This window comes from Ovis aries, chromosome 6 (genome assembly GCF_016772045.2).
Source record: "Ovis aries strain OAR_USU_Benz2616 breed Rambouillet chromosome 6, ARS-UI_Ramb_v3.0, whole genome shotgun sequence".
NCBI lineage: Eukaryota > Metazoa > Chordata > Mammalia > Artiodactyla > Bovidae > Ovis > Ovis aries.
In genome coordinates, this window is record NC_056059.1 from 72340672 (window position 1) to 72366956 (window position 26285).

At 40.4% G+C, this 26285-nt stretch overlaps 1 protein-coding gene across 3 annotated transcripts in view; it reads left to right on the forward strand.

The window, feature by feature from the left end:
- Window positions 1-26285, forward strand: part of CRACD (capping protein inhibiting regulator of actin dynamics) — a 289192-nt gene that overhangs the window by 157080 nt on the left and 105827 nt on the right. Inside the window, exon 1 of one of the 3 annotated variants that reach the window (XM_060417124.1) lies at window positions 11898-12005. The exons of the other annotated variants lie outside the window; for them this stretch is intronic. Within the exon in view, the coding sequence (XP_060273107.1) occupies window positions 11945-12005 (61 nt within the window). The 5' untranslated portion in view covers window positions 11898-11944. Of the gene's footprint in view, window positions 1-11897; window positions 12006-26285 lie in introns of those variants that run through there. 3 annotated transcript variants of the gene reach the window in all.

The following is a 26285-nucleotide window of genomic DNA, read 5'->3' on the forward strand; positions in this document are numbered from 1 at the left end:
GATTCTCCAGCCGCACAGGTAACTGCAGGTTAACAGTTGCTGCTATTCCTGCTGCTGCTGCTGACGGTGATGATGAAGGACCAAGCAAATTAGGGGTCAATGATTAAAATTACTTCCCTGAAACAGACATTATGGCAAAACACTGGAGTTTCTATAAGAAAGACTAAAGGGTGACAAACATTAGAAATGACTCTTTGCAACCCCCTGGACTGAAGACCGCCAGGCTTCTCTATCCATGGGATTTTCCAGGCAAGAATACTGGAGTTGGTAGGCATTCCCTTCTCTAGGGGATCTTCCCAATGCGGGGATTGAACCCAGGTCTCCTGCATTGCAGGCAGATTCTTTATCATCTGAGCAACCAGGCTCTAGGGTTTTACCTGTTGTAGCTATTTCATATAAAGGGAATCATGCAGTATTCTTTCTGTGTCTGGTGAAGCATTTGTTTTCTGTTACAAGTCATTTATTTCTTTCAGTCTGCTCCTAGCATTGCCCTTGGATAGCTGAAATGCTCTGGGAAAATTAAAATCTCTAATTAGGACCTAAGAAGACCTCTTTGGGAATATCTACTTCACCTTGGTTGCTGGTGAGCTTATGAGACAAGTAACAGTTGAGAATGAAGTTACTGACTTTGCAAGGATATGAAGAATTGGACTTTACCTTATTCGCGTCTATCTTGAGGCTCAGTCCCTTCCAGCAGCATCTCCAGTTTATGTCTTGTGTAGTGGTCTGGGCACCAATTTATCCCATTATCCAAATGAGCCTGTAATTGATATTTTGGCATCAGGATACTAGAGATTATATTGCTGGCCTGAACAACAAAGCATAGTTTCCCCTCAGGGAGTAAAATGATACTAGCTGTTGAAGATGAAAATTTGAGAAATACTTTACACTCTCCTCTCTTAGGGAGGCTGCTCATCCTCCCTCCTCCCTTCCCTCCCTGATGAAATAGAGGCTGCCCAAGAGGGCTTTGGGATGCAGACAGCAGAAGTTTGAAATAAGATGCCTCTCTCCATCTGCCGGACGTAATCCAAGATGAGCTGCACAGATGAAGCTGGCAGAGAAATGGGGAACCGGATGGCAGACAAGGTTCTAAGGGGACGAAAATCCTAGCTAAATCCTTTTGTGGGAGCAAAAGAGCCTGTTGGTCTAATAATGCAGATCCAAGAAAGAAATTAATGTAGTGCTGGTGGTTTAGCGAATGAAAGTTTCTTTTCTGTAGACCCCCTGGGGGTGTTACTAATGTGTTCTGGGGATGACAGTTAAATATGGGACAAATGATGACTTGTCTGCACCAAGTGGTGATTATCATTTACTGTTTTATGTGCTAGGTGAGACTGAGTCATTGACTGCCTGCTCTGAAATATCTCTTCTGGGAGCCTGAAAATTCCACTTTAGAGTAGCTGATGGATTTGGTAGGGTCCAGCAATGACAGGGATGGGGTGGAGCATTTTTGTTGATTCCTGCTCCCTTCTCTCCCTCCGTCCCTCCCTCCTTCCTTCTTCTCCCTCCCTCCCTCCCTCCCTCCTTCCTTCTCTCCTTTCCCCCCATCTCCCTCCCTTCATTAACCTGTAAGGAACTTGATATGCTCCAGACCTTGTGCTGAGGGCTTTTGTTGTTTTTCTTCAGTCCAACTCTTTGTGACCGTATGGACTGCAGCACGCCAGGCTTCCCTGTTCTTCGCCATCTCCCAGAGCTTTCTCAAACTCATGTCCATTGAGTTGATGATGCCATCCAACCGTCTCATCCTCTGTCACCCTCTTCTCCTGCCCTCAGTCTTCCCCAGCATCAGGGTCTTTTTCAATAAGTGGGCTCTTTGTATCAAGTGGCCAAAGTTTTGGAGCTTCAGCTTCAGCATATGTCCTTCTAATGAATATTCAGGGTTGATGTCCTTTTGGATTGACTGGTTTGATCTCTTTGCTGTCTAGGGGACTCTCAAGAGTCTTTTCTAGCACCACAATTTGAAAGCATCAATTCTTTGGCGGTGCGCCTTCTTTACGGTCCAGCTCTCGTATCCAGTAGTACATGACTACTGGAAAAGCCATAGCTTTGACTATATGAACCTTTGTTGGCAAAGTGATGTCTCTGCTTTTTAATATGCTGTCTAGGTTTGTCATAGCTTTCTTCCAAGGAGCAAGCATATTTTAAGGGCTAAGGATGTGAAATAAGACCCTGCCACCCAGGAGTTCCTGGTTACTCCCTTTTTGTTTTCTCTCTTTTGCTTCCTGTTCTTCTACTGTTACAGAGAACTGTAAGCAGCTGTGTATTTGTCCATCTCTCATAGTAGGAAGTAGCTTCCAAAGGCCAGAGTCCTTCCTGCCTTTGAGCCTTTGAATCTATTGATAGCATTGCCCTAGCAGAAATTTATTGAATTCAGATATGTAGACAGATAACTGGATAAAATACAGTTAGTGATATTTGAGCGAATTTTGCACAAAGTGCTTGGAAGCAGATGGGGCAGTCAACAACTGCCAAAGGCAGCCAGCGGGCCTCCCTAAGGTGTCACTGGAACTGTCTTGAAAGATGAGAAGGTGTTTGCCAGACAAACAAGGGGGGTGCCCAGTCTCCTGAGGTCACACCTGTGTGAATGTTTCTTGGAAGGTGATCCTCTAATCCTGCCCTTTTCTTCCTTTAATGAAATTTCAAAGTAAGTGATTCTGCTTGATTTGCCAGTAGCTTTGGATCAAGTCCTGGATTAAGTATGGGTTTCCCTGGTGGTTCAGTGGTAAAGAAAACACCTGTCAAGAGACATGAGTTCAGTCCCTAGGTCGGGAAGATCCCCTGGAGATGGAAATGGCAAATCACTCCTGTATTCTTGTCTGGAGAATTCCATGGACAGAAGAGCCTCTCGAGCTATAGTCCATGTGGTCACAAAGCGTCGGACGTGGCTGAGTGACTAAACAACAACTGGAACAGTACAGGTGCCTTTCCAGAAGGTGACAAAGCTGGTTTCTTCTAGGGCCTAAAGCCCCTCTCCCACCAAAAAAGAGAAAGTCTGTTGATTTCCTCACCCCTAAAATGCGACCTGCTTTCATCTTCCTTTTCCTTATTGAAATATTAAATATTCAAAATTTCATTTCCTAAGTGAGCTTGAGTTGGAGCCAAGATTTCACTCCAATGATCCTTTCACCATCGCAGCAAACACACCCAGAGAATGCCTGCACTGCTCTGGAGTGGAGACTTACAGGGACCCAACAGGGAGAGACTTTCTGCTCCTAAAGAGCCTAATGCAGTGCTGTGCTTAGTCACTCAGTCGTGTCCAACTCTTTGCAACCCCATGGACTATAGCCCGCCAGGCTCCTCTGTCCATGGGTTTCTCCAAGCAAGAATACTGAAGTGGGTTGTCATGCCCTCCTCCAGGGGATCTTCCCAACCCAGGGATCGAACCCAGGTCTCCCACATTGCAGGTGGATTCTTCACTGTCTGAGCCACCAGGGAAGCCCAGAATCCACACCAAGCAAGAAGCGAACATCAGCACAGAAGTGTTCCTCTTCTGCCCTTTACTATTAAAGCAGAGTCTTCCTTGCACACAGAGTTGACATCGACACTTTTTGACATAGCTGACTCTAACTAAAGTTTGTAAAATTAATTTATTTTTTTGCTACACTACATAGCTTGTGGGATCTTATTTCCTTGACCAGGGATCAAACCCAGGCCCTCAACAGTGAGAGGGCAGTCTTACACACTGGACTACCAGGGACATCCCTGAACTGAAATTTATAAGTTTCAAGGCCCAGGGAACAGTGAAGAAAGCCATACTCACCACCAGAAGATTTACCAGAAGAGCATCTTTAGTCTAAACTTGACTGGCATATATTTTAAGAAACCTCGGAAAGTCCTTTCTACGCCGAAAAATACCCCCAAAAAGGAGTGTTTACCCAAAAGGACCATTTATTATTTGGTTATATATATTCATGTATTTTAAGAGCCTCTATCATGTTATTTTCATTTATCTATGATAAATTTCAGTGTTTTGTGGAACTTAAGAATTTTCCTAGGACTAGACCCCAATATATAGTTCTGATGATTACACAGGTGAGGATGTCACTTAGCAAAGCTCCTCTTGTCTTCCCCATGTAGTTCCTTTTTAAAAATATTTATTTATCTTTGGTTGCACTGGGTCTTTGTTGCTGTGTGTGCACTTTCTCTAGTTGCTATGTAAGTTCACTGCAGTGGCTTCTCGAATGTTGCCGAGCACAGATTCTAGAGCAAGGGCTCAGTAGTTACAGCACACATGGGCTTAGTTGTCCTGCGGCATGTGGAATCTTCCTGGACCAAAACTGTGTTCCCTACACTGGAAGGCAGATTCTTTACCACTGGACCACCAGGAAAGTCCCTTATGTAATTCTTGAGTTGGGCAGCACTTGCTATAGGTAAAGTTGCTCACCCAAACTTCCCTCTTCTCTCTTGCTTTTCCAGTCATCAGCCTCGCTGTACTTCAATTCAGTTCAGTTCAGTTCAGTCGCTCAGTCGTGTCTGACTCTTTGCAACCCCATGAATCGCAGCACGCCAGGCCTCCCTGTCCATCACCAACTCCCGGAGTTTACTCAAACTCATGTGCATCGAGTCAGTGATGCCATCCAGCCATCTCATCCTCTGTCTTCCCCTTCTCCTCCTGCCCCCAATCCCTCCCAGCATCAGGGTCTTTTCTAGTGAGTCAACTCTTCACATGAGATGGCTGAAGTATTGGAGTTTCAGCTTTAGCATCAGTCCTTCCAATGAACACCCAGGACTGATCTCCTTTAGGATGCACTGGTTGGATCTCCTTATAGTCCAAGGGACTCTCAAGAGTCTTCTCCAGCACCACAGTTCAAAAGATCAATTCTTCGGCACTCAGCTTTCTTCACAGTCCAACTCTCACATCCATATATGACCACTGGAAAAACTATAGCCTTGACTAGATGGACTTTTGTTGGCAGATAATGTCTCTGCTTTTTAGTATGCTGTCTAGTTTGGTCATAACTTTCCTTCCAAGGAGTAAGCGTCTTTTAATTTCATGGCTGCAATCACCATCTGCAAAGGACTTCAAATCCAAATGCCAGGTCTTTCATAATTCATTCTCTGACACCTCTCACTCTTCCCAGAAGTAGTTTTTTTTCTTCCTCCAAACATCCACAGCACTATGGTCCCTTCATCCACCCATACACACTCAAAACCTAACATTTTCTACCTGGTTTATAATTTTTTGGTAAATATCTCATACCGCCTACTAAATAATATTTCCCGTGGAGTCAGTGATATTTTCCTTATGTCTTTATATATATCTCATCTCCTCATCCCTCATCATTCCCTCTTCTCTCATCCTAATAGCTGCCTCAACATAAAGCCATCATAGATACTTGGTAATAATCCACTAAATGGAGTCAGTGGATGGAATTTCCATCTCGTTAAATGTATCCAAGAATGTCTACATCCTTTCCAGATACTGTAATCCATAGCATAAATCCTTATACCAGTGTTTCCCAAAGTATGTTTCATGAACAACTATTCTAAAGAATGCTTAAAAAAGAATTCTTAAAATGTCTATGGTTAAAAACTTTTGGGAAATTCTAAACAAAGTTTTAAACAGGATTCTTACTGTGGGACTTCGCACGTTGTATGCATTGAGGAGTTTTAGTTTCAGAGTCTAAAATGAGGCAGTAAGGCTGTGTTTCTTCTGTAAGCTTGAGGGGAGAATCCCTTTCCTTGCCTTTTCTAGCTTTTAGAGATGTCTGCCTTCCTTGTCTCATGGCCCCTTCTTCCATCTTCAAAGCTGGCACTGTAGTATAAGGATGGAAAGTTTTTTTGTTTTTCCCTTCTAGATTCTTTGACTAGCCTAATAATTAAATTGCCATATGAAAGACTGTTGTTGTTTAGTCACTTGGTCATGTTCGACTGTTTATGACCCCATGAATTGTAGCCCACCAAGCTCCTCAGTCCATGGGATTTCTCAGGCAAGAATGCTGGAGTGGGTTGCCATTTCCTTCTCCAGGGAATCTTCCCAAACCAGGAACTGAACCTGCGTCTCTTCTGTCTCCTGAATTGGCACGTGGGTTCTTTACCACCAGCACCACCTGGGAAGCTATGCTAGATTAACAGAAGAAAAGCAAATTTAATTTTGTATATATGGGGGTCCCGTAAAAATATGAAACTCAAAGAAATCACCAAAGTAGGCAGTTTTTAATACCTCTTAGACAAAGGAACAATAAATTTGTGTAGCACAGACAAAACAAAGAGGTTTGAGCTTAGGGTAATAAATTAGTGAAGAAATAACAAGTTTTCTTTGCACAGCCTTCTTGGTCCTGAATTCCCCATGTCTGGTGAGAAGGATGCCTTCTGTCCCCCAGGGAGGATACCTTTCACATGGGAGACTTATTTCCCATTTTTAAGGGTGACACACGAAGGTGAAAGTGTCCTTTTTGCACTGGCTCTTTCCCAAGTAACTTTAACTCAAAACGATCAGGGTGCCCAGATGGCATATTTTAGGGTGGCGTATTCTGCTTGCCTTCGGTCTTATGTTCCAGTCTCTCTCCCTCTCTGACCTCTGCTTCTGTCATCACAGCTCTTCCTATGACCCCTATAAAGGTACTTGTGTTTGCATTGGGCCCACCTGGAAAATCCTTCCCGTGGGATACTCTTGCCATCACAATGCCCTGAATTTAATCACCTCTGCAAAGTTCCAGTGCACAGAAGGTAGCACATTCACAGATTCTGGAGATTAAAAGGTCACCATCTCTGGGATTCCTGTGTCTGCAGCAATTAGGAGAATAAACCTTTCATTCCTTGATGGCGAACTGGATGGAATACCCATCACCACCTATACCATTATTTCTAATGGAAAGTGTATTCTGAGTTGTGGTACAAAACAAGTTCACATCTGCAATACACAATCATGGATTAACTGTGAACTCTTTGTATAGTAACCTCAGCAGTTATGACAGTAAAAATCACTAACAGCCATCCTACACCCAAATCTTCCTAAACTCTTCTCTCACAGTCCTAGGTATATAGCCCTTGTTTTCACAGTACATCAGACAAATTTTGTGATAGAACTGTCCACTAGGATTATTTTTCCCTTGAGAGTTTTTCATGACCTTTTAAACTGTTTACAAATGTGAACCTGTTATACATCATTTTGCAATGAGTTTATTGTCTGTACAGGAAGCTATACTCTTCCGGTAGTCTTGTTTTTAGCCATGTTTTACCCACTGCCCCATAGACTTCAGTAACATCTATCCAGTGTTATAGTCACTAAGTAGGGGTGTGATGCAAATGGTAAACTAGAAACATGGTACATGAGAAGCTTAATAAGGTTTGAAGACTTGTGGGAAGAGGTTGACTCTGAAGAAGAATAGAAATATACAATGGAATATTACTCAGCCATAAAAAGGAATGAAATTGTGCCATTTGCAAAGATGTAAATGGACCTCACGACTGTAATACAAAGTGAAGTAAGTCAGAAAGAGAAAAGCAAATATATATTAACGTATATATGTAGAATTTAGAAAACCGGTACAGATGAACCTGTTTGCAAAGTAGACAGAGACACAGATGTCGAGAAGAAACTTACGGACACCAACAAGGGGAAAATGGAGCTGAGATGAATTGGGAGATTAACATATATACATGTTGATACTGTATATGAAATAGATCGCTGATGAGAACCTACCATATAGCACAGGGAACTCTACTCAGTGCTTTATGGTTTCTATGGTGACCTAAATGGGAAGGAAATCCAAAAAGGAGGGGATATAGGGAAACATACAGCTGATTCACTTTGCTGTGCAGCAGAAACTAATACAGCATTGTAAGGCAACTATACCCCAGGCAGATGTTTTTAAAAATCAAACTAGAGATTTAAAAAAAAAAAAAGCGGGCCAAGGGATAGAATTATGAATTGAAGTCTAAAATGTGTCATGTTTTAAAAGACTTTGTGGGGAGTAAACCCATAAACATTGTCCTGTGCAAAGGAAATCAAGTTACCTAAGGAAGCTACTTGATTTCACATAACTAGAATGAGAATACTTTTCCCTAGTGTCAAAAAGTTGGACTTTCCTTACAAAATACAGGCATGAAAGATCTTTGAAACTCCATACGGAATTACATTATCAGGCATTAAGAGGGAGCAGTGTAAAAATATCAGCCTCTCTTCAGCCCACACAGACAACATTGTCTCATAAGACACCAAGTTCCTCCAAGGCAAGGATATTGTCTCATTAATCTTTGAGTCCCCAGCCCTCACAAGTAATTTGGCATATTGTCATAGTGTATAATTTGGCATATTATCATAATGTTTGTTGATCACCAAGTAAAATGGTTGCAAAGTCAGTCCCTTCCTGTGTGATGATTCATTTTGAGGAAATTATGTTTGAAAAAGCTGACAAGGGAGGGGTATATGAGAAAAGAGAGTGTGGTATATTGAGATTTTCAAAGGAGATGTCTACAGATTTTCTTAATTCCCAAAGTGTTCATTTTACTATAGTTATACTAAAGTATTCTGTGAAAAAAAAAAAAAAAACATATGCACTATCAATAGAGAACAACAAAAGTATATTGAGATTCTGATGTTGATATTAAGTTATGAGAATCATTCTTCAACTAAATTGCATATGTTACTTGTTGTATATCCACTGTTGCATACATAATCTTAAGGAATCACTTACAAATAATCAAATTGGCAATTACTAAATCAAAGAATTCTCACAGGCTACTGTGTTTTGCTTAGAAGATTAGGAAGACAAGTTTTATCATTTTTGTATTCCAATTGGAGCATTTTCTATCCTGCCTCTGTTGAGATTATCAATTTTCTGAGGAGAGAATATGACTTATGCCTCTTTTCTCTCCCCAATTTATGTAGTTCAATTTTGTGGGCTTCATGGGCATTCAGTAAATAAGTAGTAGAGGACTTGGATTAAGTGGAAAAATATACCATTGTTCAGTTCAGTTCAGTTCAGTCGCTCAGTCGTGTCCGACTCTTTGCGACCCCGTGAATCGCAGCACGCCAGGCCACCCTGTCCATCACCAACTCCTGGAGTTCACTCAGATTCACGTCCATCGAGTCAGTGATGCCATCCAGCCATCTCATCCTCTGTCGTCCCCTTCTCCTCCTGCCTCCAATCCCTCCCAGCATCAAAGTCTTTTCCAATGAGTCAACTCTTCGCATGAGGTGGCCAAAGTACTGGAGTTTCAGCTTTAGCATCATTCCTTCCAAAGAAATCCCAGGGCTAATCTCCTTCAGGATGGACTGGTTGGATCTCCTTGAAGTCCAAGGGGCTCTCAAGAGTCTTCTCCAATACCACAGTTCAAAAGCATCAATTCTTTGGCACTCAGCCTTCTTCACAGTCCAACTCTCACGTCCATACATGACCACAGGAAAAACCATAGCCTTGACTAGACAGACCTTAGTCGGCAAAGTAATGTCTCTACTTTTGAATATGCTGTCTAGGTTGATCATAACTTTTCTTCCAAGGAGTAAGCGTCTTTTAATTTCATGGCTGCAATCACCATCTGCAGTGATTTTGGAGCCCCCCCAAAATAAAGTCTGACACTGTTTCCACTGTTTCCCCATCTATTTCCCATGAAGTGATGGGACCAGATGCCATGATCTTCATTTTCTGAATGTTGAGCTTTAAGCCAACTTTTTCACTCTCCTCTTTCACTTTCATCAAGAGGCTTTTGAGTTCCTCTTCACTTTCTGCCGTAAGGGTGGTGTCATCTGCATATCTGAGGTGATTGATATTTCTCCCGGCAATCTTGATTCCAGCTTGTGTTTCTTCCAATCCAGCGTTTCTCTCAGTGTGGGTAGGCATAACAGATCAGAAACACATTTGCATGTATCAACTATATTGATACATTTTCCCAACCCTGTCCTAACATTTCACATAGGTTGGGTAGATTATGCTTCACAGTATCCCAATACAGTCTGTGAAAGAAAACATGTATCAGATTCCAGGTCTATCTAACAGAGGACTTTTGTAAGTCAGCCTTAGAAAATTGCATTCAAAAGCAATATTGTGTCCTTTATAACAATATCACAGTGGTACCAAAGAAAAAAAGTAGTGAAGCTTCAGAATATCCAGTTGTTCAGTGATGATGGAATTTAAGGTTACCTTTAACAGAGTTGTGAAGCTAAGGAAGCAGCTAAGAGGTGCATAAAAGGAATCAAAATTGAATAAAGAACTGTAAATATTATAGCTTATGTTTTAAAGATAATCAAAATGAAAAGTAAAACCATGGGGGATAGAAGTAGTCCTCTGAAAGTGGCTTTACCTCCTCCTGTTGTTTGACCAGCTTGGATACATCTGGACTAGTCTAAGTAGAGAGATGACATTTAAGTTGAGATTGATTGTCTTATCAATAAATTCAGTAACTGTAGAGAGGGATGGAAGTAATAAGTTTAGAGATTCGTTGTAATGTTGAGGAAAGGTGTATGAAAAACATTCAGTTTCATCTTTCTACCTGAGATTTTTTGTGAGCAACATGGGTCATGAAAAGGGTATTTTGGGTTTAAGAAAACACTTTATACTGGGTGTAAAAGTAGGGAGGATATTTAACTTGTTTAACACAGCCACTGTGATATGGGAGTTTCAAGGCATAGAAGTGGGTGTAATCACATCATGGCTTTAATATGCAGGGAAAAGATATACAAATGCTTCATGACAAAATGTTATAAGAAACAGCTGATAAAAACTATACAAATTACAAAGATACAAAGCTAGAATTTTATGGAAGCACAGAGAAATGAATGCTTCAAAAATGTGATTGGAATTTGAAAAAGTTTAATAAAGGTAAAAAGATATAAATGACATTATGATACTAAGATAATTTAGGTGATTACTTGGGCTTCCCAAGTGGCTCAGTGGGTAAAGAATCTGCTCGCAATTAAGGAGACGCAGGAGATGCGGGTTTGATAAGATGCGGGTTCCATCCCTGGGTTGGGAAGATCCCCTGGAGGAGGGCATGGCAGCGCATTCCAGTATTTTGTCTGGAGAATACCATGGAGAGACCAGCCTGGTGGGCTACAGTCTATGGGGTCTCAAAGAGTCGGACACGACTGAAATGACTGAGAACATACACAGGTAATTACTTATACCAAGTAGAGAGATAGTTGCCAAAGGAACCTGTGGGCATAAGCTAGAAAAACTTATGGAACTTAATTTTTCTAAAGAAACAGAACTTAAAATGGAAATGTGTTATAGCTGGGAAAGTAGGAGGATAAAAATTGACCTTATATAAATGCAAACATTTCAAAAAATGATTCTTGCCTTAGTTTGTCAAGCCAGGAAAATTTTTTCTCTAATATCTCTACAAGGTAAACACTTTTGAATTACTTGAGAAATAATATAGGAATAAGAGAAGACATTGATGGTGATGATGTTTTTTAAACCTATTCTCTTATCCTAAAAATATTATGAGAAATTAGACTTATAATAACAGAATACAAATCTTGGGTATTCATGAGCTTTTGAAATAGAAGAGATGAGATGTGAGAAAGTTGTATATTTGGCAAGATATATTTTTCTTATGCATAGTTTGAAAATTATGTCGTTTTACTCAGAATAAGCATTGACTTTACTACTACTAAAAGAGAAAGCATCCCTGAGCTAATTCTGCCTTTCCTTTTCAGGTATGAGGAATACAGTAAATTTCTCCCTAGGGGCAGGGGTCAGCAATTTGATGGAGACTGTAATTCACTGAACGTGCAGTTTTGTGGACTGTGAAATGCAATAATAATTTCAGGGTTTTATTACAGGTATTACTTTGTCTCCTCCATCTCTTTCATTTTATTACATATCGTATTCATCAACATGATGAAAGGTAATGTGTTTTCTTTCACTGAAGTGGAAGACATAGAACAGAATTGTTAATATAAGTGTGGCCCACTGTTTTTTTCCAGTGTCATAAGCTTTGTGCTCATAGTCTGTATGCTATACTTTTTATTTCAGTAACATTTAACAAAATCTTGGCCATGGAGGAACTTAAACTTACACAGAATGTCCATACTGAGTCTCTGAGTGCTGATGTTTCAGGTATGGTACAAAGTGGCTACTCTGAGTTGCAAATTAAAGAGACAGAAGCCATCTCTTCCCTATTGTTTTTAGTGGATTTAACTACAAATCCGTACAATAACCTCAACTGTGTGGGACACAGTGAAACACCCGGATGTAAGTGAAAAAAGCAAAGGCAGCAAAACAGGAGCCATTCATCCTCTAAACTCCTGGGGGACCTTCCTAGTCTTTCCCTCAGCACCTAGTGATTCTCTCTGCATATAATCTTATCATGCTAGATGATCTAATTTCCTATCTCACAGGCGCAAGAAGCCATAAATTAGAAAGGAGAAGGAATCATGAGAATTAAGATTCACCAGCCTAATAAGAGGGCTTCCCTGATGGTGCTAGTGGTAAAGAACCCATCTGCCAGTGCAGGAGACATAAGAGACGTGGGTTCGATCCCTGTGTCAGGAAGATCCCCTGGAGGAGGGCGTGGCAAGCCACTCCAGTATTCTTTGCCTAAGAAATCCAATGGACAAAGGAGCCTGGTGGGCTACAGCCCATGGGGTTGCAACGATTTGGATACAACTGAGTGACTAACACACACAACCTAATAAGAAGAGACAGTTAAACACGTGAAAGAAGGAGGCAGAAAACTTATTTTGAAATAGGCACAAAAATGTTTTAAGGCAGAAGAGCCACTGATAGAGACAGACCATCCTGTCTATTTTAGTTTCTCTTCAAGTTATTGCATCTGAGGTTAATAGTAATAGCCCTGAGACATCAAGACATTAATTTATACTCTACACAATGTATTGTTATTTAAAGAAAAATTTTCTGTTCAAAATGCTTTAATTTAAAAAAATTTTGATACTGATAGGGATAACATTTACTTAACCTCTTCCTTCAGTCTGCTTTCCTCAGCTTAGTCGCTAAGTCATGTCTGACTCTTTGGGACCCCATGGGCTGTAGCCTGCCAGGCTCCTCTGTCCATGGGATTTTCTAGGCAATAATACCGGAATGGGTTGCCACTTCCTAGTCCAGGGGATCCTCCTGACCCAGGGATTGAACCTATACCTCTTGTGTCTCCTGAATTGGCAGGCAGGTTCTTTACAACTAGTGCCACCTATGAGGCATTATAATATAGTGCATTGAATGAACCCTAAAATACATCTGTTTTTGTTACTAGTAATCAGAACATTTTGATTTTCAGCTTCCATTTCCTCTCTTTTTTTCCCCTCAAAATTCCTTCAAATGAATTACATGGAAACTACTGACAATTGGATTTACCCTACCTTCCTTGGCAGAGATAAAAATAATATGTGTATACTAGTCCATTCTTGCTGGTTCATGTCCTGGGTGTTCAATGTTTTCATTTTATTTTATCCAGAGCAGTTTTCTCTCCCTTTAAAAAAATTAGTTAGGTTGAAAATAGCATATTTAGATGTTTATTTATTGTTCTCTTTGAGAAAATAGAAATCTAAACCAGGGCAAGCGAGAACTTTGGAAAACATTCTGCATGATGCCTGCACTAAACGTCCCTTCCTTTTCCTCCTCAACACACACCCTTGGGCCAACATGGCTTTACAGTGTGTGAAACCCTGTCCTGAGAGTACCTTCCTGTGACTCAGACTGTGAAGCTTTTACTACATCTCTAGGTAAATACAAAGTCTATGAGATTTCCCTATTTCTTTATTGTATAGGGTAAAAAAAATTTTTTTAGGACATGTATTTTAGTTTTCTTGATCAGGTGACTCAGCTGACAACATTTTTCTTATATTTCATCACTAGAAATCACAATTTCACTTTGCTGTGTGATTCATCTACACAGTTCTACAGTTATTTGTTGTTATCTGGAATATAAAAGGGGCTTCCCTGTGTGGCTCAGATGGTAAAGAATCCACCTATAATGCAGGAGACTCACTCAGGTTCGATCCCCGAGTAGGAAAGATCCCAAAAGCATTAGTTTCTCAAGTTTCTGTTATCTTAACCACAAATAAACCAGGTCCTATTTTTGGATTAGAAAAAAAAAAAGCATATATACAACCATATACATAATGGCAGTATACCTCCTATCTGTTTTAAGCTATTATTTCTTTGACATATGAGAAATTGTGCAGCCCATTGGCCATGAACCTCAATAGAAAGATGAGAGAAGGCAATTTCTCCTTAGGGAATTTATACTATTTTTGGTCTTTGACTCTAGCCTCTAATCGGGAAAGAAACAAACCTGTAATGATCTCATTCTACAATTCTATAATACAGCAAGATATTTCTGTCTGTTCATGGACAACATATGGGTAGTATTTAATACAGGAATGGTAGTGGTGTAGTCGCTAAGTCGTGTCCAATTCTTGTGACCCCATGGACTGTAGCCTTCCAGGCTCCTCTGTCCATGGGATTCTCTAGGCAAGAATACTGGAGTGGGCTGCCATTTCCTTCTCCAGGGGATCTTCCTGACCCAGGGATTGAACCTGGGCCTCCTGTGTTGCGAGCAGATTCATGGCCATGAGGGAAGCCCAATACAAGAATAGGAGGGAGAAAAAAAGAAAGTATTTGTTGAATTGCTCAGTACCTGTGAAAAAGCAGATATGTGAAACCGTCATAAAAAGAGCTCTTACTCTGTTCTTATTGGAGTTGTTTTGATTACCTACTGTGTGCCAGGCACTGTGCTCTATGTTACTTCACAAGTATCATTTTTTTTCTTGGAGCCATAGCTTTATTGTCCACAGGATGGAAAGAGATCATTTGTCTATTTCCCATGCTGATTTTAAAAAAAAGGCAGAATGGAAGACTGTTGTCTTTGAAGTTGAAGGGGAAAATAAGTGGCATAGGGAAAATAATGTACTTTAAAATGAGGCCAAAGAGTTACCTTAGGTTGCTAATTTTCATGCTGCTGATTGCCAATTCAAATGTAGAAAAACCTGAGCAGGCATAGATCACTTTCAGTTCACTTCAGTCACTCAGTCGTGTCTGACTCTTTGCAACCCCATGGACTGACTACAGCACGCCAGGCTTCCCTGTTCATCACTCCCAGAGCTTACTCAAAGCTCATATCCATCGAGTCGGTGATGTCATTCAACCACCTCATCTTCTGTCTTCACCTTCTCCTCCCACCTTCAATCTTTCCCAGCATCAGGGTCTTTTCTAAAGAGTCAGCTCTTTGCATCAGGTGGCCAAGTATTGGAGTTTCAGCTTCAGCATCAATCCTTTCAATGAATATTCAGGACTAATTTCCTTTAGAATTGACTGGTTGGATCTCCTTGCAGTCCAAGAGACTCTCAAGAGTCTTCTCCAACACCACAGTTCAAAAGCATCAATTCTTCAGCACTCAGCTTTCCTTATAGTCCAATTCTCACATTCATACATGACTACTGGAAAACCATAGCCTTGACTAGATGGACCTTTGTTGGCAAAGTAATGTCTCTACTTTTTAATATGCTATCTAGGTTGGTCATAACTTTTCTTCCAAGGAGTAAGCGTCTTTTAATTTCATGGCTGCAATCACCATCTGCAGTGATTTTGGGAGCCCCCAAAAATAAAGTCTGACACTGTTTGCATTGTTTCCCCATGTTTGCCATGAAGTGATGGGACCAGATGCCATGATCTTCGTTTTCTGAATGTTGTTTCTGAATGTTGTTTCTGAATGTCTAAGCCTACTTTTTCACTCTCCTCTTTCACTTTCATCAAGAGGCTTTTTAGTTCTTCTTCACTTTCTGCCATTAGTGGTGTCATCTGCATATCTGAGGTTATTGATATTTCTCCCGGCAATCTTGATTCCAGCTTGTGCTTCATCCAGCCCGGTATTTCGCATGATGTACTCTGCATATACCAGCCTTGACGTACTCCTTTCCTGATTTGGATTGGGAATAGATCACTTAGGTTTAGTCAAAAGTTTCCTGCATTTTTCACTCATCAAGTGGATTCCCTTGTACTTTATCAGCTTCCAGGTTTTTGTCTGTTTTTTGGTGGGCTCCTTCTCAGCTCTTCCAAAGCAGAATGGCATTTTGGGGAGGGCAGCCCCCACAGTGAGAGGCATAGCAGACAAGACAGATCCTAAAGGAAGTGATCTCTAGATGTAGATACTTCGCCTAAGATACACTGTCTTGGGAAGATGATCTGAAAAAACAGCCTTGGAATAAGGTACTTCCCACAGAAATGTTGGAAAGGTGGCAAACTGAAAGTAGAAGAAATGCTGAATTTCTGTGGCAAACACCGTTTAAATCTTTTTTCATACTTTTGGTGGTATATTTATTTGAAAATGAGGGACAGGCTTGGTTAGAGAGAACCTAACATTTCTTTCTGCCCTTAGTTTGAAGTCTAACCAATACTGGTGGGATTTATCCCTTGTTGCCTAAGAACTTCTCAAGTTTCCTTCCAGAAAGAAGTATTCTCTCCCCTGAACTTCCAAGAACAGATTTCAAGTCACTAAAAGCTAATTGAAGTTTCTAACTTTTAGACTCCCAAGATGGGGGTAGTGACTCTTTCCGGAGACCAGTCAACCATAACACAGAGATATTCTTTTGTTCCCATGCTCGATCTGGGAATAAAAATGGATTTTATTTTTATTATTTCCTTTCAAAAAGTAGAAACTTTAAAACATGCAGAAGTCTGTTGTTATCAAGTTCATTAGAATGAAACAGTTTCACTTGTATCATGATAATGACTCCAGCTTCTTGATTAGCATCCTGGGCGCAATATTTGTTGCAGGTTCTCCTTTCTTTCTGGCTTAGCATTCATTGGTGGTGGTGGTTTAGTTGCTCAGTTGTGTCCGACACTTGTGACCCCCATGGACTGTTGGAGCCTGCCAGGCTCCTCTGTCTATGGGATTCTCCAGCAAGAATCCTGGAGTGGATTGCCATTTCCTTCTCCAGGGAATCTTCCCGACCCAGGAATCAAAGCCAGGTCTCCTGAACTGCAGGCAGTTTCCTTACTGACTGAGCTACACAGTCATCTAGTACATTCTAAAAGAATAGCCATCCCCCAGAGTGCTCTCATTCATTACATTATGCTAATGATAAATGGAATTAATTTATTTTCTTCTGCTTTTTAATTAACTTAATACTTATGTTTTTTTCCTATGAAATATTTCTATACAGTGAAATTTTCACTAATCATCAGCTGGTACCCCAGAAGGTCAGCCAGAATAGAAAGAGAAGGAATGGCTATCTCTCTCTCAATGTTTTTGAGGGTAGGAGTGAAATAGAATAGTTTTATTGCTTTGCCAGGCAAAGGGGGCCCCAAGGGCTAATGCCTTTAAGACTCTGTGAGCCTTTCTTCCAGTATTAACACTGTTAACTTCTAATAAGCATAATGGGAGCGTGGGTCACTCTATGCAGAATCTATAAGTTGCCTTGGGATAAAAGTTACCCAGATGTTTTTGAATATGCTGACAATCTTCTCACTGATTGTGTAAGAGGCCACTCCACTTGATCATCAGATATTATTATAAAGAACAAGGGGTTACAAAGAGGCCTATCACACTGTAGCTTTTATGTATCCTACCATCTTCTAGAAGTTTCAATGTAAAATTAATGAGAACACAGAGTACTTAAGGTTTTTTTGTTTTTAATATATATTGTATAGAGCAGTTTTAGATTCACAGCAATGTGATATTTTAACTTTAAAATTCTACTTATACAAAAATTACTTCATTGAGATATTATACACACATAATATTTACCTTGTAACTTGTACAATTCTGTATTTTTCAGTATATTCATGGAGTTGTGTAACCATCACCACTCTAAGTTCAGAATTAAGATTTACTTTTAAATGATGAAATTAAAATGCTATTTAAAAAATTTAAAGAAAAGGAGAAAAATATCCTTCAGACTCCCCCTTCTAACCAAATTCTTGTCATTCTTGGTGCATTTTATTTTAGAGTTTTTAGACATTGAGATATTTTTATGACTAATGATGAGAGTGTTCTATGTCATTATTTAAAAATTTGAGAGTAGATGGCTTTGTCTCTTTAAGCTGCTCCCAATGTGATGCAGTGTGCTGTGATTCTTACTGTGGTGTGTGGACATGAAATTATTCAACTAAAGAAATAACTTCATGGCTGTGTATCCTGTGGTGTGATGCTGTTTCTCTTGGTATTTGAGCATTTCCAGCGCACTGTTAAGCTTTAGACTTTTGATCACTAAATGTGAATGGGTGTCTTTTATTCCTTTGTTCTACGGTATGAAAACATTAGAAGCTGCAATGTCCTTAGATGATGGTGTCTCCTTAAACTCAGGGCAAATTTGGTATTGGGTATTGTAAGGGAGTGATTTCAGCAAGCATCAAAGAGGGGACTGGACAGTAAGTATGTACGAGTGAACAATAGGAAAAAGACAGTAAAACATTCATAAACAGTGGATTTAAACACGTTTAAAGAAGTTACAGAAATGGCCAAAAATATGTGAAAAGGTGCTCTGGGCTTATGAATGAAAACCTTTTTTCTGGAATCAGATTAAGAACAATTGAAAAAAATGGATAACTATAAATGGAAAGGAAGTACTTATACTATGAGAGTATAATCATTCAACCTTTTAAGAGGCTAATTTGATAGCATTTATTAAGATTTAGAATAACTCATCTTAATTGGAAAATAGCACTCTTAAGAATTTTGCAGAAGTAATATCACTGTATATAAAAATACATGTATATAGATGTTCATTGAAGCCATAATTCAATAACAAGAAATTGGAAAGAACCTGTTACTTGGCAATAGGAAAATTGGCTAAATGATTTATGGTTCAGATAGCCAATAAAAAGGACAAGATACATATATATGTATTGCCCAGTGCAGATGTGTATGTGAAAAAGCAGAAATATGATAATCCCTCTTTTATTTTTTAAAAGGTGCGATTGTAGGTAAGTCTGTTTATGTGTAGGAAAACAGGGATGGGGGAATGTTTTACTTTTTGTTGTGTATGCTTTTTTTTTCAATTGATTGGATTGTGAGTGATTTTTACTTTCTTGCCCATGTTTACCTTCTTCCCCTTTACCACCCCATGTTTCTCAAATCCAGAATTTGGAAAATTAAGTGACATTCTTATAAGGCTCTTGCAAAGAATGCAATAATTTGAACCAAGCTGTCAAAATATTGCCAAGTAGAATTCCTTAAGGAACCAGCTTTAGTGAATAGCTAACCGATTTCTAATTAGGATATTAGCAGTTTATATGGAAAAAGATGTTTCTAAAGTAGGTGCAAATAGTTTTCATTTAGGTTAAATCTTTTGAAGTAATTTTTATTTTTCTAATCATAAAAGTAAAATGTCATTAGAAAACACTTTGAAAAAATTTTTTAAAAGATAATAAAAATTACCTGTAATTCTTTCACCTAGAGATAATAGGCTAAGTCTTAAAACCTCATCTGTGCCATCAATTTGAAAGTTCAAAAATATTTTATTTTCACAATGAGAGTATGCTTCACCTTAATCACCTTGTCTAATTGCTGAATTAGAGGGGGGATCCATACAATCTTACTGAAGTTTCCTGAAATGTTTCCTATAGAAAGTTAGCTTTGGTAATATTCCACATTATAAACAGAGTTAAAAGAGAAGGGTAGAAATGATGAAAGGTGAAAAAGAAGGGAGCTAGAAAGATAGATAAGTGTGACCAGCAAATCCTATAGTTTCACGTAATTAAAGAAGGGAGTAGAAGTGTCTGTGATCAAACCAGCCAGGAAAGAAATTTCCCTTTGTTTCTCCCCTCCTGCTGCTGGTGCTGGCAGACAACCAACCATCGCTGAGGAGCTAGTGAGAAGGGAAAGGACCATCAGTGAGGAGTACTCGCATTATTCGGTGCGTGCGTGTGTGCTCAGTGGTGTCCAACTCCTGCAACGCCATGGACTGTAGCCCTCCAGGCTCCTCTGTCCATGGGATTATCCTGGCAAGAGCAGTGCTGTGGGTTGCCATTTCCTCCTCCAGGGGATCTTCCCAATCCAGGGATCAAACCTGTGTCTCCTGCATCTCCTGCGTTGGCAGGCAGATACTTCACCACTACGCCACCTGGGAAGCCCTGTGTTATTTGGTACCTGGACGGTAATCATCTGAGGGACTCGAGTCCTCAGGATATACTCATACTTGTTGGCGGAGAGACTGGATAACAGAGTTAACCACCGTAAGCTTCTCACCCCCGGTACTACTCCTGAAGTCTCCTCTTTGCCACGACAGACCCCAATCCCTCCCTGATAATTAGCCCATACATCACAGGCAGGTCTAGTCAGTGGCTTCTTGCAGTCCCTTCATCCCGTCACTCCCAAGGCCAGAATCATGTGTTGTGCTGTGCTACCAGAGGCTAGAGCCTTGAGTTCTTTCCAACTCCTCAGCACTTTTACTAGGCCATCCTCACCTTAAGGATGGCCCATAAATTTTGTTGTCCAATGCCAAACAAAAACGTGGGCCCCTTGTTCAAAAAATTAAGAATTTTACGTCAAAGCATTAGAACAAGTGGGGGCCTTTTGGAACTGCAGGGTGCAGCCCCACGAGGCTGGTTCTGCTCACCTTAGTCCCATCTCCTGACCAGAGGTCTTCTATTACCGAGAGAGGGCACATAGATAGTACCCCCATTTTGGCTCCTTTCCTTTTCTGAGTTCATTTTAGTACTTACTATCCACATCTTTTTTTGGGTGTTAGTTCTAGACAGTCTTGTAGGTCTTCATAGAACCGTTCAACTTCAGCTTCTTCAGAGTTACTGGTTGGGGCATAGACTTGGATTACTGTGATATTGAATGGTTTGCCTTGGAAACGAGCGGAGATCATTCTGTCGTTTTTGAGATTGCATCCAAGTACTGCATTTCGGACTCTTTTGTTGACCATGATGGCTATTTCAACAATAGATTTCAGGAATCCATTTCTTCTAAGGGATTCCTGCCCGCAGTAGTAGATATAATGGTCATCTGATTTAGATTCACCCATTCCAGTCCATTTTAGTTCGCTGATTCCTAGAATGTCGACGTTCACTATGCCATCTCCTGTTTGACCACTTCCAATTTGTCTTGATTCATGGACCTAGCATTCCAGGTTCCTATGCAATATTGCTCTTTACATCATCGGACCTTGCTTCTATCACCAGTCACATCCACAGCTGGGTATTGTGGCTCCATTCCTTCATTCTTTCTGGAGTTATTTCTCCACTGATCTCCAGTAGCATATTGGGCACCTACCGACCTGGGGAGTTCCTCTTTCAGTATCCTATCATTTTGCCTTTTCATACTGTTTATGGGGTTCCAAATAGGAAAAGGAGTACGTCAAGGCTGTATATTGTCACCCTGCTTATTTAACTTCTATGCAGAGTACATCATGAGAAATGCTGGGCTGCAAGAAGCACAAGCTGGAATCAAGATTGCCGAGAGAAATATCAATAACCTCAGATATGCAGATGACACCACCCTTATGGTAGAAAGTGAAGAGGAACTAAAAGCCTCTTGATGAAAGTGAAAGAGGAGAGTGAAAAAGTTGGCTTAAAGCTCAACATTCAGAAAACTAAGATCATGGCATCTGGTCCCATCACTTCATGGGAAATAGATGGGGAAACAGTGGAAACAGTGTCAGACTTTATTTTGGGGGGGGTGCTCCAAAATCACTGCAGATGGTGATTGCAGCCATGAAATTAAAAGACGCTTACTCCTTGGAAGAAAAGTTATGACCAACCTAGATATCATATTCAAAAGCAGAGACATTTCTTTGCCAACAAAGGTCTGTCTAGTCAAGGCTATGGTTTTTCCAGTGGTCATGTATGGATGTGAGAGTTGGACTGTGAAGAAGGCTGAGCGCCAAAGAATTGATGCTTTTGAACTGTGGTGTTGGAGAAGACTCTTGAAAATCCCTTGGACTGCAAGGAGATCCAACCAGTCCATTCTAAAGGAGATCAGCCCTGGGTGTTCTTTGGAAGGAATGATGCTGAAGCTGAAACTCCAATACTTTGGCCACCTGATGCGAAGAGTTGACTCATTGGAAAAGACTTTGATGCTGGGAGGGATTGGGAGCAGGAGGAAAGGGGGACAACAGAGGATGAAATGGCTGGATGGCATCACTGACTCGATGGATGTGAGTTTGAGTGAACTCCGGGAGTTGGTGAAGGACAGGGAGGCCTGGCGTGCTGTGATTCATGGGGTCGCAAAGAATCGGACACAACTGAGTGACTGAACTGAACTGAACTGATCTACATGGGGCTATGGGTGTGCTGATCCTTGGGACAAACCTGTTCTTTGAGAAGAACAGGTATTGTCGGGTAGGAAAAACATTCCTTTTCCTACTGCCCTCTTTTGATTCTTCATCTGGGACCCTGTAGATTGTACTCACAAGGACATATTAACAAGGGGGAAAGAAACAAACATTTAGTAACCTCTGCAAAACACTTACACATGGGCATACCCAGAGATGGATAGTTCCAAAGAATGGTTAGAGCTTGGGCTTATATAGCATCTTAGCAAGGGAACAATACATTTTTAGAGAAGTGATGAAACAAAGGACTTTGAGTTTCTAGGGGCAGTAAATTGATAGAAAGCAAATATATGGGGAACTAATGGATAATGAGTAAGAACTAGTTAGTAAGAGTTATTATGTAGAATCTTCTGGAGCCGTCTCTGGGTGGACACAGGTCTAAAGTCACTGGAGGTTACCCTTGTTCTTCATGGTAGAGAGTTAGAGGGAGGACACCTTTGTAAATTTATGTTCTGCTTTAGGCAAATAGAGGGGCTTCCCTGGTGGCCTAGATGGTAAAGTATTTGCCTGCCATGTTTGAGTCCCAGATTCAATCCCTGGCTTGGGAAGATCCCCTGGAGGGGGATCCTCCTTCTCCAATGCATGAAAGTGAAAAGTGAAAGTGAAGTCGCTCAGTCGTGTCCGACTCTTGCCCAGGGCTAAATGTCCTTTCTCCTTAATTGTTCCTGTGTGTTTGCGTGCTCAGTTGTGTTCCACTCTGTGCGATCCCATGGACTGCAGCCCTCTAGGCTCCTCTGTTTGTGAGATTTCCCAGACAAGAATACTGGAGTGAATTGCCATTTCCTCCTCCAAGAAATCTTCCTGACCCAAGGGTCGAAGTCATGTCCCCTGTGTCTCCTTCATTGGCAGGAGCATTCTTTACCACTAGCACCACCTGGGAAGCCCCACATAAAGATCCAAATCCCTTAACTTGAGTACTTAAGCTTCTTGGATTTGTACTCTAGGATATAACTCTTTGCCCTTTTTGCTAGTTGGTTTTGCTCACTTATTTTCAAAATTCTTTTTCTTACGAATAAAAGTCATCCATTATTGGGATCCATCTACTAAGGATAGGTAAACAGATCCATTAGACTCTTTCTGTTCTAAGTTGGAGGGGTTAGCCTCCAACTCTTAAGATGGTATATGCTTAAACAAAGAAAAGAAATGAATGAAATATAAAAAGAGAAAGATGAATTGTTACACTCTCTATAGTATTTTATAATTTATGGCTAGATTTGCTTGAGAGTAAGCCAGGGAAGGGTGAGGACTGAGGTTAGAGAAGAGAACAAAGGAAGTCGTGTTCTTGAGAGGGTTGGTTTTTTTTCAATTTTTTATTTATTATTTATTTATCTGTACCAGGTCTTAGTTGCAGCATGTATAAGCTTTAGTTGTGCAGAAATTGTAGTTTGGCATGTGAACTCTTAGTTGCAACATGTAGGATCTAGTTCCCTGAGCAGGTATGGAACCTGGGGCCCCTACATTGGGAGTATGGAGTCTTAATCACTGCTCCATCATGAAAGTCCCTTGAGAGGGTTTTTTAAAACTGGATTTTGACACGTTAAAAGGATGTTAGTTTCCCTTCGTTTTCCCGCCCACCAAAAATAAATAATGCATATACCAGAGTTATAGAAGTTGAGATCTATTTATATTGGCCTTTTAAAACCCTGCATATGTTCCTCCCATGAATTCATAATAGAGCAGCAGAAGGGCTGTGCTGAGTTACTACCAGACCATCCAGCTTGGTATTCAGATTGTAGTCATACCCAGGAATGGGACAGGGGAAAATCATCTAAAACACACTAAGCCTCCATGAACTTTTCTAAGCATTTTTATAACCTGTGTAAACATTATGACTTCCGGACGCTGTGTATGTGTGTGTGTGAGCATGTGTGTGTGTGAGCATGCATGTGTGAATGTGTTGAAGAGAGGACTGGAAACTAAAACTCTGGTACTCATTAAATAAAATAAAGTAAAATAAATAAAATAAAAATACTATATTTGCTTGCTTGGATCCTCAGATCTATTTCTGATTTGTTTGCCATTTCTGATGGCAGAAATTCAGGCTGTATGATTTTGGAACAGATTTTAGTACTCCTTTGGCTTGGTATTACACTTATGAACTTAGAGATATTGTATATGAACAGATTTATAAACAAAGATTTGCCAGCAAAGATCTGTCCAGTCAAAGCTATGGTTTTTCCAGTAGTCATGTGTGGATGTGAGAGTTGGACTGTAAAGAAAGCTGAGTGCTGAAGCATTGATGCTTTTGAATTGTGGTATTGGAGAAGACTCTTGAGAGTCCCTTGGACTGCAAGGAGATCCAACCAGTCAATCCTAAAGGGAATCAGTCCTGAATATTCATTGGAAGGACTGATGTTGAAGCTGAAACTCCAATACTTTGACTACCTGATGCGAAGAACTGACTCATTGGAAAAGACCTTGATGCTGGGAAAGATTGAAGGCAGGAGGAAAAGGGGATAACAGAGGATGAGATGGTTGGATGGCATCACCAACTCTATGGACATGAGTTTGAGTAAGTTCTGGGATTGAGTGATAGACAGGGAAGCCTGACGTGCTGCAGTCCATGGGGTCACAAACAGTCAGACATGACTGAGCGACTGAACTGACTGATAAACAAAAATGTATAATATGTGTGCATAGGTTCTTGCTCATCTTTTCTCTAGGCAAATTCAGAATTTATAGGAATATGCTGTTCCTGCCATAAAAGTTTGTAAGGCAGACTAGAAGAATATTTTCTTCGATTTTTATTTGAAAGCAGAACTTTTTACTCTTCCATGTTGTTTTGTTTTCTGATAAAGAAATTGGATCACTAGGTTAGTGTGAATTGATATGTGCTTATTCTACCAGTTAGGATGTGAACTTGACCATGAAGACCAAGACACCAAATAACAGAAATATGATGGGAACGTATTTCTTTCTCTTGTAACAGCTCAGGGGTAGATGGCCCAGGACAGTATGGTGGCCCTGCTCCATAAGGACATCTGGGACCTAAATTCCTTCTCCCTTGTTACTTGGCCATCCTTAGTGTGTGTTCCTCACCAAGGTGGTCCAGGATCGTTTCCCACCATGTACACTTTCTTGGCACCAGAGTGGAGGAAGGGGAGGAAAACGGCCTGTGCCTTCCTTTTAGCACACATCCTGGGAGTTTCCTACATCCCATGAGCCATACCTTAGCCATAAACTTCATAATGGATGGCTAGACACTTCACTGAAAATCATGGAGTTTGAACTTGTTGAAGGAAGGAAGAGTAGAAACTGGGGGACAGCTATAGCTGTCAGCCTCCATCTCACTCATCTCTGAGATCATTCTGCCCATCACGTATTAAAACCAGAGCTCTAAATGTTATGTGACATAATTAGCTCATTAAGAAGTTAGACACAAAATCTGAGATGAATTACAAATGGTTTCCATATCGGCAGTCAATTTTGATCATATGCCAGTGGCTGCCTGTGGCATGTTAAGAACTGTGGTTCTGTATTTGCGCTGAAAAGGAAAATAGTTACATGATCAATAAGTAAGAAGTTTTTCTCCTATCCTGGGCCTAAGATAGGATGATACGTTCATATGTTTGCTGTCATCTTAATTCAGAGAAGAACTCTTGTAAAGTCATAGATTCTTTTGTCAGTAGCTCTGTTAGAGATGTTTTCTCTTTTCGCCAGTGAGTCATTTCACTGCCACCAAGCAAGCATTTAAGTTGGAGGATGGGGCTGGGGTTTTATATGTAATGGAAATACCACTGACTAGTGGAAAAGCAGGGTCTGTTGAGTGACTGATTGAAATAAAATTTTAAAACACAGAAGAAAACCCGAAGGTACTAAGAAAGGCCACCATTGTGTGATTATATTCAGAAAAAAGTGAGAAACAGATTGGTAAGAATCAGTTAACTTTCTCCTTGCTCTGAACTTGTTTATATGACTGAGTTTGTAGTTTTCAGATTCTGTGTGTGTACTGCCTTGTTTTGCTTTATCTATGTGTCTTCTCTCAACTAACCATGAGGTCCTGAGAAACAAGTCTACATGCAAGGTCTTACAGAGAGAGCGAGAGATATTTGTTCATTGCAGGATTGAAACCATGCACGGCGTTCTAGTTTGCAGTGCTTTT